The 18551-nt window shown below is 39.4% G+C and overlaps 3 protein-coding genes across 3 annotated transcripts in view; 2 read left to right on the plus strand and 1 right to left on the minus strand.

Annotated features, from left to right (window-relative positions):
• The window catches only part of LOC134741530 (uncharacterized oxidoreductase YrbE-like), a 445968-nt gene that overhangs the window by 426986 nt on the left and 431 nt on the right, over nucleotides 1-18551 (minus strand). The window lies entirely within an intron of this gene.
• On the plus strand, nucleotides 480-1481 carry LOC134741787 (uncharacterized). The gene is made up of 2 exons (XM_063674681.1): nucleotides 480-1046; nucleotides 1263-1481. The coding sequence occupies exons 1-2, from the start codon at nucleotides 480-482 to the stop codon at nucleotides 1479-1481; spliced, it is 786 nt and encodes a 261-aa protein (XP_063530751.1).
• LOC134741509 (uncharacterized) overlaps nucleotides 6943-18551 on the plus strand; it is a 36377-nt gene continuing 24768 nt past the window's right edge. Inside the window, exon 1 of the mRNA XM_063674312.1 lies at nucleotides 6943-7247. The gene's annotated coding sequence lies outside the window, so the exon portion shown is untranslated. The remainder of the gene's footprint in view (nucleotides 7248-18551) is intronic.

Here is an 18551-nt window from a genome sequence, read left to right on the forward strand (position 1 = left end):
TTAACGTCACCATAGATTACCTACTACCAACGAACTGACGGAGGAGTTCCCTGTAATAACAGGACTTAAACAAGGTGATGCCCTGTCACCTATGCTTTTCAATTTAGTCTTGGAATATGCTGTTCGAAAGGTGCTTGAAAAGTTTGAAATAAGCAACGGAGTGCATCAAGGGTCAATATTAAGCCCGGTGTTGTTTAACGTCACCATAGATTACCTACTACCAACGAATTGACGGAGGAGTTCCCTGTAATAACAGGACTTAAACAAGGTGATGCCCTGTCACCTATGCTTTTCAATTTAGTCTTGGAATATGCTGTTCGAAAGGTGCTTGAAAAGTTTGAAATAAGCAACGGAGTGCATCAAGGGTCAATATTAAGCCCGGTGTTGTTTAACGTCACCATAGATTACCTACTACCAACGAACTGACGGAGGAGTTCCCTGTAATAACAGGACTTAAACAAGGTGATGCCCTGTCACCTATGCTTTTCAATTTAGTCTTGGAATATGCTGTTCGAAAGGTGCTTGCACTAGATATCGGGCTAGAACTGAATAGGAAGCATGCGGTCATAGGGTATGCAGACGACCTATTAGCCTTACTTGGAGAAACCAAACAAGATATCGCCGAGTCCGTTGCTGTCCTGGAAACCGAAGCCAAAAAGGTGGGCCTAAGTATCAGCCATGAAAAGTCAGAGTATCTTCACATGAAACGCTATAAAAACACGCGCGTCAAAAGAGAAGATCTTCATGTTGGAGATACTACATATAAAGGGGTGGCCAAATTTAGATACTTAGGCTACACTGTCACCGACACCAACACTCGGGAGGAGAAAATTGACATCCGGATTCAGAATGCCTTACGATGTAGTGCCGCCCTTCATAAAGTGTTAGTGTCCAAGCTCCTGAGTAAAAACACAAAACTGCGTATATATAAGACGGTCATACGGCCGATACTCATGTACGGATGCGAGACTTGGACGCTAACACTTAAAGAAGAAAGCAAGCTCCTGGTGGCAGAAAGGAGAATACTTAGAAAAATCCTGGGTCCTGTGAGAAGGGAAGGTGGCAGTTTTAGACTCCGAAAAAACGTCGAGATCTTTTGTTATTCTAGAATATGTTATCGCTAGCTATATAAGCGGCCCAGCGGCCATCTGCAATTCAGTTTGCTTCTGGTTCCCAACTTAGGAACGTCAGTAATAAGGGTCCGTGCGGGGCCAAGCCAGGCCCCGCACTTTCAAGAAACCCTCGCTCGCGCTCCATTAAAGTTCCTGCGTTCCTGGCGAAGTCTGGCGCTCTCTCTGCACGCGCCCAAGGTCCGGTGGTTCTTCGCGGGTGCCCTATCGGTGCGCCTCGTCTCTGCAAGCGCGCGCTGTCAGCGCGTCTCTACAAGCGCGCTATCGGCGCGCCTCGCCTCTGCAAGTGCACGCTGTCAGTGCGCCTCCCCTCTACAGGCGCGCACTATCGGCGCGCCTCGCCTCTCCTAGACACGCGCTATCGGCGCACCTCCTCTCTTCTAAGAGCGTGCTATCGGCGCGCCTCGCCTCTGCAGGCGCGTGCTATCAGCGCGCCTCGCCTCGTCTAAGAGCGTGCTATCGGCGCGCCTCGCCTCTGCAGGCGGCGTGCTATCAGCGCGCCTCGCCTCTGCAGGCGCGTGCTATCAGCGCGCCTCGCCTCTGCAGGCGCGTGCTATCAGCGCGCCTCGCCTTTCCTAAGCGCGTGCTACCAGCGCGCCTTACCTTGCAGGTGCTACCAGTGCGCCTTAACGTGCGCGTGCTAGTGGCGTGCTACCAGCGCGCCTTACCGTGCGCGTGCTACCAGCGCGCCTCACCTTGCGCGTGCCATCTGCGCGCCTTACCTTGCGCGTGCTGCCAGCGCGCCTTGCCTTGCGCGTGCTACTAGCGCGACTCTACAATCGTATTTATTCTTTTGTAACTAAACCATTTGTTAGGGTGTCATATTGACACTAAGCCGTTAAATAAAGAACCTACCCCTGATATTTATATCCTTTCCTTTCTACCTTCACTCCCTGCTCCGTTACGCACTCCTCCAATATACGTGGAGGAGGACGTAACGCGACACTTTTACCTTTAACTCAAAGTAGGTGCTTACCTAAGCATGCCATAAATATATGGCATGTTAGCTGTATAGCTGTAGGTAGCTACTCACATATGTGCTATCAATTTTATCAATACTTATCAATCACATAACAATATCTAGGTACCTCTACCTACGGTCGGCCTCAAATGGCTCTAGACATTTTAGTCCCATGTTTTCAAATTGCAGGTGAGTAGGTACCTATTTAAACTGCGTTACGTTTAAGTAAATGAATGATTGGTATAATGAGATGGATGTAAATAAAACCCGCTCAGTTTAAACCTACATGTAAACGTATCCTTATATTATGTACCCCGTACGTACAGTCAGGGACATTATATGATGATTATTGATGATTTTATTATTAGGGTTTATTTTACCTTGGACATTTTATCGCGTAAGTATTGAACAACCAACCTTAAAGTCCGCGATAGTGCGTAAGGACAAACGCCCATCATATTATCATCAGCCGACGACGTGATGTCTAATAATCACAGTAGACATGTAATAATTGCTAGTAAGTATTAAGGTCGAGTGACGCTCCAACAACGCCCTACATACCATTACACATAAGTACAGTCAGCTGCAGAAATATCTGCATATAACTTTGTTTGCAGGGAGGGTCAAATATCTCTGGAGCTGACTGTACATTGTCACATAAAGAAACTATACAGTGAAATGAAAATAAATAAAAATAATGGCACTTTAAGAGTGGGTGCATGTTGGTACTGACGCATGTAAAACTTACAGGCCAGTTCGAACTCGAACGTGCACTGACTTCGAACCGATATTATGTCAGTTAGCTGTTATTTTATATCAGTGACCTAGTATGTACATGTACCTAGGATCGTTATTAGGGTTCGAACAGACGCTCTGCATCCCCACTGCATCTGACTTAGGGCCTTGATCTTTATTTTATTAGAACCATACTCTTCTTTGATTGATTACTAGTATCAAAGATAGATATAACTCCGTAATAGATGGATACAGTCTAAGGAAAAAACGTGCCTCGAAAATCACGAAAATTTGATTCTCGATCAGAGAGATCGGTATCTAATCTATGATTAGAAACCTATATAAATATTAACTAACTAACGGTCCAAAGTTTTGGCAGGCGCGACGCCACCATGTCATTAGCTGATTATCATTTTGCAGGCGCGTGTTTCTATGTGTAATAATTACCTATATAATCACGTTAATATTTTTATTACGTGTAAGGGTTACGTTAGTCATTATCTAAACAAATAAAAGAACTATGATGTAGGTACAATACAAATAATATAAGACAATAGGCACACGACCAGCCGGAACGGCGTGTTTCCGTTAGGAGTCATAACTTCATGACAGACTTAAATGTTTGTAAGTGTATTTAAATATGTTTTCCTTGTAGATAAATCAGATAATAAACTGGTTAAACAGATTATTTGATAGGTATGTTGGTACTGTTGAGTTAATCTAATAGTTAATTGTGCTTGCACAGTAGGTACATAAAAAGGTCAAAATAATAGGTCCGGCGTTCTTTGAATAAAAGATAAAAACTATCATAACATTATCATAATATATGTTCTTGCCGGGGACTCACACTATCTCTATACCAAATAACTTAATTGGTTCAGCTAAACCGCTGAAGAGGAGTTAAATTCAAATATAATATAACGCCGCCGTATTTCATGAGCTACAAGTACGGCTATAGTTTCATACTACTAATACATAAGCAGTAGGATTATAATCTGAGTGGCAGATTGAACGTTATAATCGCGGCAGTAATGCAGCTACGAACTTCACTCATTTTATCAAGGAAATTGACAGTGAGTTAGTGACAGCGGCCGCGTCAACGCAGCAGCAGTTATGCTGCAACAGTTATGCAGCAACATTAAACATTTTTGGCAATTCGGAAATATATTTTTTCCATGTCAGATATTGTTAACGAGTTTCTTATATTTCGTGAAACGGAAATAGTACATTTCGATGCTAGTGCGGAAAGTATGTCATTACTGTCAGGCGAGTGGCAAGACTCGGGACGAGTGAAGAATGACATTTCCGCACGTGTATCGAACGACGTTTTTTAATACAGTTGCGAAAAAATAAGAAAAGCAACATGTAAGGAATGGAATTCGAAACTTTTATATTATTAATTCTGTGACATCATTGACATTGACATTATGAAGAGGTGTTTTTCTAGCTTTTATTCAAATAGAATACATGTAGTCTGTGGAACACATTTTGTTATTATTATTGAACCCACTTCAGTGAGTATTTTTTTTTTCAAATGCATGTTCTATAAGACAGAAACGATTGTAAATATTAAAACATTGTACTATTATTACCTAAATATCGTTATTTACGATTATTTGTGTATCGTATATTTATAAAAACAATATCGAATGTTGCCTTTGGAAACTTAAAACATTCTTGCAGTAAGAAAATACGCCTCTTCTTTGACAGGCGTTCCGTTCCATTCAGAAAAATAAACGTGTTATAATACTTATAATGATGAAGAGGTAAGTAATAAAATATGAAATATGCATATTTTTCGTATTCTTACATTAACAGTAGGTTTTTATGTTGATTACGACGTTTAAAGGAAACTAATATTAACACTCATCAATAAGTAGTCATGAATTGAACCAAGTAAAAATTTAAAAAAATTGGAAAAGTAAAAAGTACTAGTTCGCGAAAACCAACTTTCCGCACGCTAAACAGCCACGAAAAGCACTTTATAGCAACTGTATTAAAAAAGATTCTTACAAGAGTCAACGGGCCCGATGCCGCTTCCGATAGGGCTAATTACATCCACACGGTCGCCAAAAATATTCAATGTTTGATTGCTTTACACTTACACTTTTTTTTACATTTCAAAATTTTCAAATAGGTATTGGTAATAGTAGGGTAAGTAGTGACAGCAAATGTATGGAACAGTATGCACTTTAATAGTCTCAGGCGATGCCGCTTGGCATGATTGTTCTAAGGAACAACCTACCTAAGGACCTAAGGGTCAAACAAAGCTGGGCCCAAAAAGAGGGGTCGACTCCCCAGGTCTAATTCATCCAGGTCTTAGCAACTAGGTCAAGTTATACATATATCATTTTCGGACAATTTAGGGACGAGGAATACATTTTTGAAATAATTGTTATACCTTTTCATACAAAAAACGATTTTCGTGAAAAAAATGAAAATGTTATGTAATTTTTTGTGACATTTTTGGCTGTTACAATCATAGTGTGGCGATTTACGCTAAATAAAAAATTGGACAATTGAAGAAGGAATTCATAAAAAAAATTGTAGGAAAAAATAATTTATAGCGCGTGGCGGTGACGATTTTCATACAAATGGAACTATGGCCAAAGTCAAAGATTAAACATGTTTACAAAAACACTGAATTTGGCGTTTTTAAAGTATAATTACCTATAATGTCGAGATTTCATGAAACGGAAAACAAACCTTGCATCGGGCCCGACCATAGATCTAGCATTACATAGACGAGCTATACGCGTGCGCCCGTGAGGGACAGACATAGACCTAGCATTACATAGATGAGCTATACGCGTGCGCCCTTGAGGGACGGAACATACGTAATGCGACAATAATGATTGATCGAATTGATTTGTAGCCCACCATAAACCATATTAAATTTACGGCGGGGAATAAAAAAATGTGAGACTGTGACAAGGACAAACAATAACAGCGCTTTCTCTGCTACTCCTACTGAAAGATACATTAGACTATCCCGTCCCGTTCGGTCATTTCCCCCCACCCCTCATGACCGATTCAGTTATACTAGATAGATCCATGGGCCCGACATCGGCTCCGTTCGCTAGTGTGGATCTATGCTAATTCTATAGGGCCCTCTACACTCATGCGCGAATCATACATACTAGTACTTAGTACCCTTACAGCAACTTAGTCGCAAGGCGATTTATTTGTCGAAAAGAGACAAATAAATCGCCTGGCGACTAAGTTGCTCGTGCGCGCATACCCTAATAAGCTCTTTTATATGCAAGCCCTGCAAGCCTATCCAGACGGGAACAATTTGTTGCCAATCTGATTAGATTGTCTGACAAATCAGGTGGCGCGGTGCGAGTGTGGAGTCATAGTTAACGTCACAATATGTTCGCTCCGCGAAGTCGCGCCGCGATTAACGCGCATAGTCTGGAGGGATAACGAACGATAAGTTGAAGTTTAATTTTTATGGTTCCTGTACACCATGGCTCAGGGTAGGCCAGTCTAAGGGACGCAGCTATGCGGTGGAATGAGATAGCAATATGACTTGCTCCATGAATCTAGTACAACTGGACTGGTCATGAGGGCCGAGCGGTTCAGGCACCTGTCCGGTAAACGGGGTACGCTGGTTCGATTCCAGCTCTGGACACTGGAGGCTTTGGTCATTTTTTCCTTCGTATATGATATTTATTTCAGTTTATAGTTTAAATAGTAGTGTGTCTACTTGAAAAACCACAAATTAAAATATTTTCATAGAAAATAATTTAATTTAAAATATTTTCATAGAAAATAATTTAATTTGTTCTTAGAGAATTTTAATACCGTCAAACAAGCTAACTTTGCCTCCAGGGTAATCGCCTCAACGTGATATCAAATATTGGGGTAATTTTTACCAATATGGTATCCTCAAGTTTATGACGTCATCTATGTCTATCCCTTACGGGCGCACGCGGTAGGCCGCATCTATAGATAATATACTAGATCTATGGACTTGCTCCCACTAACGCATTAATGCGTCCCTTGGACTGGCCTACACTGGGCCATGGTGTACAGGAGCCTTTACATCAGTACTCTTTTGACCCGTTCGATGACATTTACATATGCCCGTTTACTGTTTAGTCTGTGGGACAATCCGTCCGCGAGCGGTTGTTGCCTTACATTATTATTATTTTACTTTAGTTTGATTATAAAGTTGAAATAGCTAATTTAATCTTAGGTTTTAAGTATTTTACCTTCATCTGTTGCAAATATTGTGTATTGATTTGTAGAAAGTTGTTTATTTGTTCAGTGAAAAATTAAAGAGCTATTTAAATTATTCATTCTTTGTCTGATAGTTTACAGTCGATAACAATAGAAAGTGAGGAAGAATTAAGCAAAAATAAAGTATTAAATGGCATGCTAATTGACGACGCTGTTTGGAATTACACATCAGAACGGTATGTATTTATTTGGCACAAGTATGAACCTTCGCTCTAAATTTAAAGTTTAACTATAGTTAAAAAACAATTTAGGGCCAAGTTTTTGTTTCAGTTGAAACAAAGGGTTGTTAAATACAAAAAATTAACTGTCATTGAACTTTACCTGTGAATCATTTTGTGCGCATTTAACTTTTTTTAGCAACCTTAGTTTCTGTTATTAAATAATTTACCTTTAATTTTAATTTATTTGCTGTGTGAATAAGTACTTAAATTAAGTGTTAAATATTATAAGTGTTGTGTTATGTAGCTCTTAATTAACTATTACAAATTGAAGTAATTCTAGTGAAAAGTTTATTTTAATGTAATAAATCAGTTGCATAGTGATTAACTAGTCTAAAACCTTTTTTAGGGTTCCGTACCCAAAGGGTAAAAACGGGACCCTACTAAGACTCCACTGTCTATTTGTCTGTCTGTCTCATGAACCGTGATAGCTAGGCAGTTGAAATTTTCACAGATGATGTATTTCTGTTGCCACTATAACAACACATACCAAAAACGGAATAAAATAAACATTTAAGTGGGGCTCCCATTCCCATACAACGAACGTGATTTTTTTGCTGTTTCTTGCATAACAGTACGAAACGTGGTTGTGCGCGAGGCTGACTCGCACTTGGCTGGTTTTTAATAGTTTGTTTTTCCTCTCATCCCTCTGCTAAATAAGTCTGCCTATCCTGATAGAATGAAAGTAGCTCATTCTACTATATCTGTCTTGGTCGATCGCTGCCCGGAGACAACATATAACAGCCCAAAAATCTGGTAATTCTAAAATTCTGTTTGGTACGTCAGGGTTTTTCTTGCGGAAATGTTTTACAATTGTCAAAAAATTTGTAAAAATTGTATACAAACAAATTTTAATTGGTTTGTTTACATTATCTGCCATTTCTATTTAACTCCACTTCAGATTTAAAGATCACTCTCAGTCGAAGTGACTCTTAAAGCCCACATTCAATATTATTAATAGCTAGTAGCTATTATGGCCAATCTGTCAAGCATCCACACAATATATCCAGCCTAGTACCATATCAATAGTTTGTTTTGTGTTAATAATGTAATATCTTATACAACATAATCCATTCCCAATATTCTTCAGTCCGCGGCGCATTTGCAAGTTTAAAATTTAATCTCGGCTCCCTAACCTAGCTAGGCTATTCGGTAGATAGGTAACATAGTGAGGAGGATTGCCTCACGGCGCCCCTCTTTACTGTCTACGGCGTACCTGGGCGCCTCGGCGCGCGTGTGGGAACCCCTGTCATAATCTAATAAGATTCTTCAATTAAAACTTGGGACTAATAAATTTTGTTCATGTTACAATTGATTAAATTGAGTCATACATACTAACCATTGGATTTGTATATTATGTACCTATACAAATCTTCAGCAGTGTTATTGGTGCCTGCTGTAGGCTAGTTGTTGATTTTGACACTTGACAATTTAATGTCAAAATGGAATTTTATTTAATTAAAATAATTACATCATTTTGTATTCATTCAAAGTAAACATACAAATTTTAAACTAAAATAAACCTAAGAATTAGTATAACTAAATAACTTAACAAATACAATATATATTACCCCCCCCCCCACTGATTGAAAATACTGGCGGCATTACCTCGCTGAATGGTTAGTGATATCTGTTGGACAAGGAAAGAACCCGAAAGAAATGAGGGTCGCAGCCCCTTTTCCCTTAAACGTCGCCCTATATCCTTAATAAAGGCTTTGGCCTCGGCACACCAAGGCCCCGCCGCCTCGACGGCAACCGAAACAAAATCGTACACTTGTTCAAGGTTCGCGTACTTGTTGTGCTTGAACCTAGTACCACTTTCAGCCGCTGCACCTGCCTTGTTCACCGTGCGCGCGAGATGAGTGCAAAAGTACTCACACACATGGCATCCCAAAGGAAGCTGCGGCCCTTCGCCCAAGGAACAAGTGTAAGAACATCCGGTATCTTACCGTCCAAACGACATAGGCCCTGGGGCTCCATGATACATGGGACGTTCGCCGATACCAAAGCTCGCCTTATTAAATCATTGATGGCGCAGTGCCTGCAGTGTGTATCCTACCCATACACCGCAAGCAGCTTAGCCCGTGGTGTCCATCCGCCTCCACCACACTTACACTGATGTGGCTCGCACACCTTGCTTCCAATTCTCAGTGCTACCGCCATCCGTAACGTGTCATTATCAAGTAAGGTTCCCATGGTGTTGGCAAGGAATGCAACCATGCCTCGGACTCATCAGGTTCCCTAACAGCCTTTAGCCTGACAACGTCCTCCTCCACAGCACCCTCCAACAGGCCCTTATGCCACGGCACATAATATTATCATCCCAAAGCCTTTGTGATGAGGGGTTTTCTGGTCGTTCAACTCCTGCAAAGTGGGACGACCATTCGAAAAGCGCCTCCTGAAGAAATGTAATACAGATATTGTCACCATCGAAGGAAAGGATTCCAGTGGCAAGACCTGATGCCGCATGAGATGATGCTAGGAAAGCCGCCAAACCGACGTCACGCATGCAACGTACCCCCAAACCCCCATACCGAACAGGAAGTGATGCCTGGCGTAAAAACAAATACTAAAAACAGAATAAAATAAATATTTTAGTGGGGGCTCCCATACAACAAACGTGATTTTTTTGCCGTTTTTTGCATGCGGTACGAAACAGTCCGACTCGCACTTGGCCGGTTTTTTTATAAATTCCTAATATAACTGTTTAAACCATAGGCAGGTAGGTGCCTCTGTTTCCTACAAAATACATGAAAAATATTATTTCTTGTTGGTGGTTGTGATTGCGATCTTGCTTACGAGTCCTACGACGCTGGGCTGGAGGGCCTAGGTTCAATTTCAATGCAATGTTATGGTACCATCGAGCTGATCTGATGATGAAGACAGGAGGTGGCCATAATAAATAAATGGTGGTGATAAAACAACGAAACCTAATTGTGTTTGGGGTTAACATTAAATAATTTCACGGTTTAGACTCACTTGTTTTAGTCATTATTTAATGTTAGTATGTCTCACAACAGTTAAAATTCAATTGTGTTTGGGGTTTTAAAATTGTCTCGATGAGTATTAAATTAAAATTAAATTAAATAATCATTTAATTCAAGCATGACCCATAGAAGTGTTAGTAACAAAAACTTAAATACTAATGTTATACACCTTACCTGTTATACTAGTATTATATTATAAGTCACCTGTGGAAAGATACGAAGTACAGTCAGCGATAAAAGCTTGTAACAAAAATTTAATTTTTGCCAAAAACTTATTCTTCGTTTTAGAATTAGAATATTTAGAATAAACTCTACAACAGGCACTGTATTCGATAAAATTTCGAAGTACCCAAATAAAGAGTATTAATGGTGAAAATTTAAGTACATTATATCATTATTTTACATTTATACATAGAGTACTACTCGATAACAATTCTCATGCTTACTTCTGCAGTTAATACTAAATAAACACGAAGTACCTAGGTGCAGAAGGCACCCACACAAGCCTCGTCAAAGTAATTTACTCTAGGTGTACATAAATTCGTAAGATTTGCCCTAAGTATTCAACTATTAGTAACTAAATGGTACTTATTAGTAAGTAAAATAAAGTACTAAGTAGTAGAAGTAATGGGTATTAGTTAGGTACATGTGGAATGTGGTCATCGCGCAGAGTCCAACAATAGAAACAATTAATGTGAACTAATCAGCGTAACGAACTTCCTTTTTAACTATAACCCAGATAATAACAACAAACAACATGTGTTGTGCAAATATAAAAAAATAGTTGCTTTTAAATTGGGATGCGAATCCGCACGCCGCTCTGGACTGGGATTGCGAGCGGGAAGTGCATCTCGTTCACACCGGGGCGGTTTTGCGGATCTGTCAAAAGATTAGGAAGAGTTTTATTTAAAACCTGCGCGTTATGCCTAATATAGACTGACCCTTTACAGACCCTTATGAGAAACGGCATCACGGCACACCGCTTGCGTTACGTGTGCGTGGACGGCTACAACTTTTTAGCGCACATGCACATCTCTACGCACACGCAGCCGGCGTGCTCTGGCCATTAACCATCTTCAAAAATGTTTATTTTTACCTCGACTTTTCGAAAAACCTGTCCTTTGGAGAACTCGAGCCAAGAGAAAAGGAAGAGATATACCTACATTTTTTAAGATTCGCCCTTATGCTCACTTATAAAGTAATCTTATAAATGCACGCACGCAAACACAGACCAAAAAATGGAGGATATAGTACATTGTGCAACGAGGGGGTAAGTGAAATACATCATCTGTGAAAATTTCGACTGTCTACCTATCACGGTTCAAGAGATGCAGCCTGGTGACAGACAGACGGACAGCGGAGTCTTAGTAATATTTTTTTTAATTTAATTTATTTACTAGACTTATATTGACCGGGATATAAACCGTGATTACCTTTTGTATTATTTGTGAGCTCCCGATATTTCGACGCAGTTACATGCATCATGTTCACAAAAAACACAAAAAAATACAAAAGGTAATCACGGTCTATATCCCGGTCAATATAAGTAGTGAAACTAACCGCGAATCATTCAAAACTTTAATTTATTTATTTCAAAAAATATACATATGTCTATTTATACAAAAGTTTCGCCAAACTGTAGACAGTTTAATAGGCTCCCGTTTTTACCCTTTGGGTACGGAACCCAAAAAAAGATAGCTTGCCTGTATTCTTGCGCAATCAAATTAGGTTAAACGTATATAAATAACACCAAACGGAACGAAGCGTCCATTTCAATCTGAAAGCGTGATTGCTTCAGAGCAAGCTGGGCTGTATCTCATGAACCGTGATAGCTATACAGTTGAAATTTTCACAGATGATGTGTTTCTGTTGCCGCTATAACAACAAATACTAAAATCAGAGTAAAATAAATATTTAAGGCGGGCTCCCATACAACAAACGTGATTTTTTTGCGTAATGGTACGGAACCCTTCATGCGCGAGTCCGACTCGCACTTGGCCGGTTTTTTATAATATTACATGGCTACCGCGAGTATACACTTAAACGCACATTGCAAGTAGGTATAGGTATATAATGTGTAATTAGAGTACTATGACGCGGTCAGAGTAAAATGGAATGGACTTTGAAATTAGTACTATTGATGCAATACATATTGTAACACATCCGACTGATGGATTCAGACAGACAACGCAATTTTATTCCAGCTTCCAATCTGAAGGACCTTTAAAGTGCAGTGGGTTCAGCCACGGGAGTTTAAAAAAAAATCGTGGCGCTTCTTGTAGCAATCTTGAGGCGTTTTCGCCGTGTGTAGATGTTTATGGCTTGGCTAAAGCTGGAATGTTACCTTGAACCAGGCATTTTAACAGTAGCCTTTTTCTAGGACATACATACATACATACATATAATCACGCCTATTTCCCGGAGGGGTAGGCAGAGACCACGGATTTCCACTTGCTACGATCCTGACATACCTCTTTCGCTTCCTTCACTTTCATAACATTCCTCATACACGCTCGCCGGTTTAGGGTGCTCTTGACCTGGCCTTTCTTCAGGATTTCCCCGATCTGATCAGAGAAAGTCCGCCGAGGTCTGCCCCTTCCAACTCCCGTTTCTACCTCTCCCTTATACACTCTCTTTGTTAGCCTTCTTTCACTCATTCTTTCCACGTGTCCAAACCATCTCAACATACCTTTCTCAATTTTTGTCACTACATCTTCGCTCAGTCCACACTTTTCCCTTATCACACTGTTCCTAATTCTATCTTGTAATCTCACACCACACACATTTCTCAACGCTCTCATTTCTACTGCATTCACTTGGCTCTGATGCCTCTTCTGCCATACCCAACTTTCGCTACCATACATAAGTGTAGGCACCAGCACCCCTCTATGCACAGCCAACCGTGCCTTTTGCGACACCTTCTGGCTGCTCATAAAAGCGTTAAGTGCCCCATTCACGCGATTTCCAGCACTCACTCTCCTTTCAATATCTTTATCATGCTTACCGTTCCTAGTGAATAATGTTCCCAGATACACAAACTCTTTCACTTGTTCTACTCTTTCTTGACCAATCAAAATTTCACAGTTTGTCATATATTCCTCCTTTTCAAATACCATAACTTTCGTCTTACTTACATTTATTTTCATTCCTTTCCTTTCAAAAGATCCATGCATTCTAGTTACCATCTCCTGCAACTCTTCACCCGATGACGCTAGCAATACCAGGTCATCAGCGTAAAGAAGACATTTGACGGGTAACCCACTCATTCTCAGCCCACATTCATCATTTCTCAAATCATGCAAACTACTGTCCATGAACAGATTAAACAGCCACGGTGACGCTACACACCCCTGCCTAACACCCTTTTCGATGCTAAACCACTCAGTGTACGACCCGTTTACCCTCACACAAGCACTGGAATCCTCATAGAGCGATTTCAGTGCCTGAATGAGACGGCCGCTCAATCCATACACCGACAGTACCGACCAAAGTTCATTCCTTACCACTCTGTCATAAGCCTTTTCCAAATCCACGAAAGCGCAATAGACCTTCTGACCTTTGGCCAAATACTTTTCGGCTATGCATCGCAAGGAAAAGACTTGATCCGTACATCCCATACCCTTTCGGAATCCCGCTTGTGCATCCCATACTTTCTCATCGGTTTCTTTCACTACTCTTTCAATCAATATCTTTGCATACAATTTGCCGACGACGCTGAGTAAGCTAATGCCTCTGTAGTTTTTGCAATCCAGTTGTGATCCCTTTCCTTTGTTTTTTTCTAGGAAAAGGGCGCAAATATATTATATAGTTTTGGCTCTCACCCATTTGCACAAAATGTTTTCGCCATTGGGAATGTGTACTGTAGAAATATGTATAAGGTTCATTTGTAGAAGATCGTCGATCTTCTCGATTCATCATAATTTCAAGAGAAAGAATCTAATGCTCATGAAACTTACCACTGATTGACAGATATATATGGCGTTATTCATAAACGCACATAGACATACTTGTAGTATTTATGTACAAGTTAAACGCATTACAAGACTGAATTAGCTATGAATCGTTTGGCTTTATCTGTCATTTTGACTGATGTATTTGTAAGAAAGGGATAAAACATATTTTAACTAAACGTTAAATTAACAATAGGGTATAATTTCGGTTTCGATCCTTTTTTTTATTTTACATATGTATTCAAAACTTTGTCCAAATATTATTACCGAAGTCTAGTCTACCGAACACAACGATACCACTTGTCGGTAGTATACTGTACAGTCACATCGAATGGTGTTTTAGGCCATCTGGCCGCTGTACTATTATGCATGAAAACTTATTACAGATAAAAGTTATAAACCAAATTTATATTTATATTTTTTTATTTAAATTTATTTATTATTATTTAAATTTAAATTTATATTTAATTTTCGCTTTGACCCTATATTGTGGTGTGTTGTTGGTGTTGGATAGATCCTTCATGGCTCTCTACACGATGGTCCAGTGTTGGACCAGCGAGATGGCCATGCGATGGTTATGGCTCCTCTACACGATGGCACAGCGCTGGACTAGCGAGATGACCACGCGATGGTTGAGAGCACGCACTATGGAATGGACCACGTGTAGATGCGTACGCACCATCGCATCAAAGGTATACCTTTGATGTGCGGACGAAAAACCGAGACTGGCCATCCCATCGCCATCCCGCCGCGCCATAAGCCATCCGACACCACTACCCTCTCTACACGCTGGCCCATCTTAGTGGACCAATATGATGGCCCATCGTGTAGAGGAGCCATCAAAACGAATAGGAGTCTGCAGGAAATTCTACACACGTGCATAGTTTTTTTCAACCGTGAATTACAGACTATTATGTTGGCACAAAATGGCACACCCTTCAGTTTCCTCGGCCGAAAAAGCCGCAGCTCTCATGCATTGTAGCTTCAAATACTAAATTAATGTTAAATGTGTCAACATTCCTAAAGACACGTGATTTCAATTACATCGGTCTGATGAGATCGCGATCCTTATACTTATACATGCAGAACCACACGTACTAAGTTTTTGTAGTGTCTGACATCAGCCTGGGTCAATGCCCCTTGACGAACCGTTTTTTCGTCTTAATCATTATTCAGAAACTTTCAAGTCATATTTTTACTTTTCTTTGTTTATGCAATCACATTTAGGAATTTTACGTGCAAGCTTATAAAACATTTACATAACTTAAGCATAAGAAACAAATGTTCGATCGTAAACTTACAGTAGGACGGCAACTAGGTATATGGATGGGGTAGGAAGGATAAATGGAAAAATTATACTCCTAAATAATATAACTAACCAACACTATGTATGTATGTTGGTACAATGGTTTGGTATGTACATATACTATGTATGCATATCTGAATTATTCAATACAACGATGGGTATGTCAATGTATTAGAATAGAAATACTAAAGCAAGAGACATAATTTGCGTGCGTCTTGATGTAAGTAGCCCCAAATACTCGTGAGTCCAAATTCCAAATGCACGTCAGTCCGCCTTCTTTACGCTTTGTTTTATTGCATTTATGTAGGCACGTACTTATAATGAATAGTAGGTATAGTATAGTTTATGTGCTATACTTACATGTGTGTACAGGAAATTTTGCATACGAGCATAGTTTTTTCAACCGTTAATTACATTGTACTATTATGTTAAAGAAGCTACGAAAAATTGCGCACCCTCCAGTTTCCTCAGCTTTTCCCTGCAGCTAACAGCAATGTAGTCTGCATCAAATACCTAGTTAGTGACAGCCAAAGTGGCCAAACATACAGCAACACGCCTTTGTTACCTTAGGTTTAAGGATTAGGGATATATTTGGCCACTTTGTTTGCGACTATTTATCTGATACTGACTGTACAGTAATGTTATAAAACTAATGTAAAGCTATGATAGGGTAATTATTAAGGTTAATTATTAATAATTGATTTCTCAGTTCTCTCAGCTTGTGTAGAATTCGCATAATCGCGACTGTACACAAATAATGACTGTGCCCAGTAGCGAATGTTGCGAAATACTATTGTGTGGAATTCAGATTGTGCAGAATTGCGAATAGGAAGAAACGATATTGGCATGAACGTCGAATAATCCATTATAACCACATAATTATTAAATCTGCTGTAGATGACGCGGCTACAACGAAGTTTCCATGAGCCTAATAGTTTCCGATGAGCACACAAGTCATGTGAACGGATAGTTAACGTACTCATTACATGAAATGTCCTATTGTCTACGAGAACTAGGTTGTTTTCTTCGTATTATGTCACGAGAGAATATTGGCTAGAAACTGGAATTGTACTGTACGCGCGGGGCACGGGACATGCGACACCGTGCGGCGCAAGGTTACCAGTAGATTGAAGGCTATTTTAGGACGCCCCAGCACTCCGGCTAGGTAAATGAGTTATTTGTATACCATGAGATTTTTATCCGAGCTGATAACGCGGCCCATGTTGTCTTTGATCAAGCACAGGTCTATTATTATGGAATCGCGTGTAACTGTGACTGTAACCTTGCGCTATGGCTTCTGTGCTGCCTAAATCTTCATCTTCTCAGTTGAGCTAGCTATCTTTTAAATGATACTGTACAAATTTACGTCGTAAATTGTAATGTCTATATATTCGAATTTTGCTCAAGCGTCAAGGACACGGTTTTCGCGTCCGACGTTTAGTGGTCGCAGCCTCGCAGGGTTAAAAATCCGTTTCTCTTTACGAAAAGCACGCTCTTCCCCACCGGCGATCCTCTCATACGCCGGCTTTATCTAAATAATTGGTTTTCTCGGAGCTTCAGCAGGACAAACATGTTTTTTTGCATTTTCCTTTAGATACACACGTAAGGCGAATATTTCAAGTTGACGATAATGATAACATTGATAACCAAGACAAATGTGTGCAGACCTTATTATTTGATTTTCGCTTGTGGTTAGTGTGCGATTTAATGTCCAATTTAATGCCTACGCGCTACGCCTACTTTAATAGCGTCAGGAAGCCGATACGAACTTGCAAATTACTATTATGCCAATTTCGGCGAGTAATCATATATTATCAATAACAAATTTGTAATGTTCAAATTCAGGTGTGTAAGTAAGGTACACATACTTGAGCGATGAGAGACTTGTTGAGAGAAAAATAAAGGTCGTTCAATTACTGCCATTGAATGAATTGTGCTTACGGTGTCGAGCGTAGACAGCGCATGGAAACGGCATTATTAATATAAACACGTGCCTCTTATGTTATATCATCCATATCACATATTCGTACAGGCCAGAGCCAATAAATGGATATTGCTCGGAGTCCCCTACCGCCTCGACTCATCGTTGGTATGAGTTGTGTTAATTAGCTCCATGCATGAATTTATTTTTATTTTTGGATTCATAATTTATATCGTTGGAACACCGGAAATGATAAAAATACTTTTGTAAACCTTAACATTATTTTATTAAAAAATATTTAAAAAGTTTGAAAATTTTTGAGCGGTTGAAACGATCATAATTTTTGGCGCGAATTCGACAGAGCGTGATGACGTCACACGTTGGGCGGCCCAACTGACGTTTGCTACTAATGACACTAATCTGTTGAACGCGTGACGTCACGTGGCGTTTCGAGCGTTTCGCTCACTAGCTTTTCGCGGGCAAATTTTTGTACTTTTTATTTATAATTTTAAGTAATTAAATGGTAATTTAAAAACGGAAATGCATTTGTAACATGATATAACGGTAACAAACATCCGAATAAAACATATTTCGTTCAAATATAAACTTCATGCATGAGGCTAATTGTCGTTGTAAAATCTTCGATGATTGCATATTGAATGTTAAGTATTAGGTAATTTAATTTGGGTAACTATTTTGATTATGTTTATTTATTGTTGTCAAATGGTATCGAATTTAATAACAAAACTTCCGTGAGACACAGACATATTAAATTTCATATTTCATTTATTGCACAGTCATGATACATAAAATAAGGTGTTACAAATAAAGTAAGTAAATTCATGACACCCTGTTAGGGCACAACAACAATGTTTAACTTACTATCTAATACCTATTAAAACATTTCATTATAATATATCTACCGTAATTTGTGTAAAGAAATAAAATAAGATAATAATAATCATCAAATAATAACATTGTAAAAGTGATAAAAGATAAAAAATTTAATAACATTCCATACATTCCGATTTTGGCAATTGTAAGTAATTGTAAAAGTAAATATATTAATAACGGGTCACTCACGTGTTTTAAGTCGAA

This window comes from Cydia strobilella, chromosome 5, assembly GCF_947568885.1.
Source record: "Cydia strobilella chromosome 5, ilCydStro3.1, whole genome shotgun sequence".
NCBI classification, from domain to species: Eukaryota; Metazoa; Arthropoda; class Insecta; order Lepidoptera; family Tortricidae; genus Cydia; species Cydia strobilella.

What these genes read in the sequence shown, in the direction of transcription:
- LOC134741787 (XM_063674681.1), top strand. Translation starts at nt 480, where the DNA reads ATGCTTTTCAATTTAGTCTTGGAATATGCTGTTCGAAAGGTGCTTGCA. An exon ending in TTAGAAAAATCCTGGGTCCT is followed by an intron (nt 1,047 to 1,262) that starts GTGAGAAGGGAA and finishes GCTCCATTAAAG; the next exon opens with TTCCTGCGTTCCTGGCGAAG.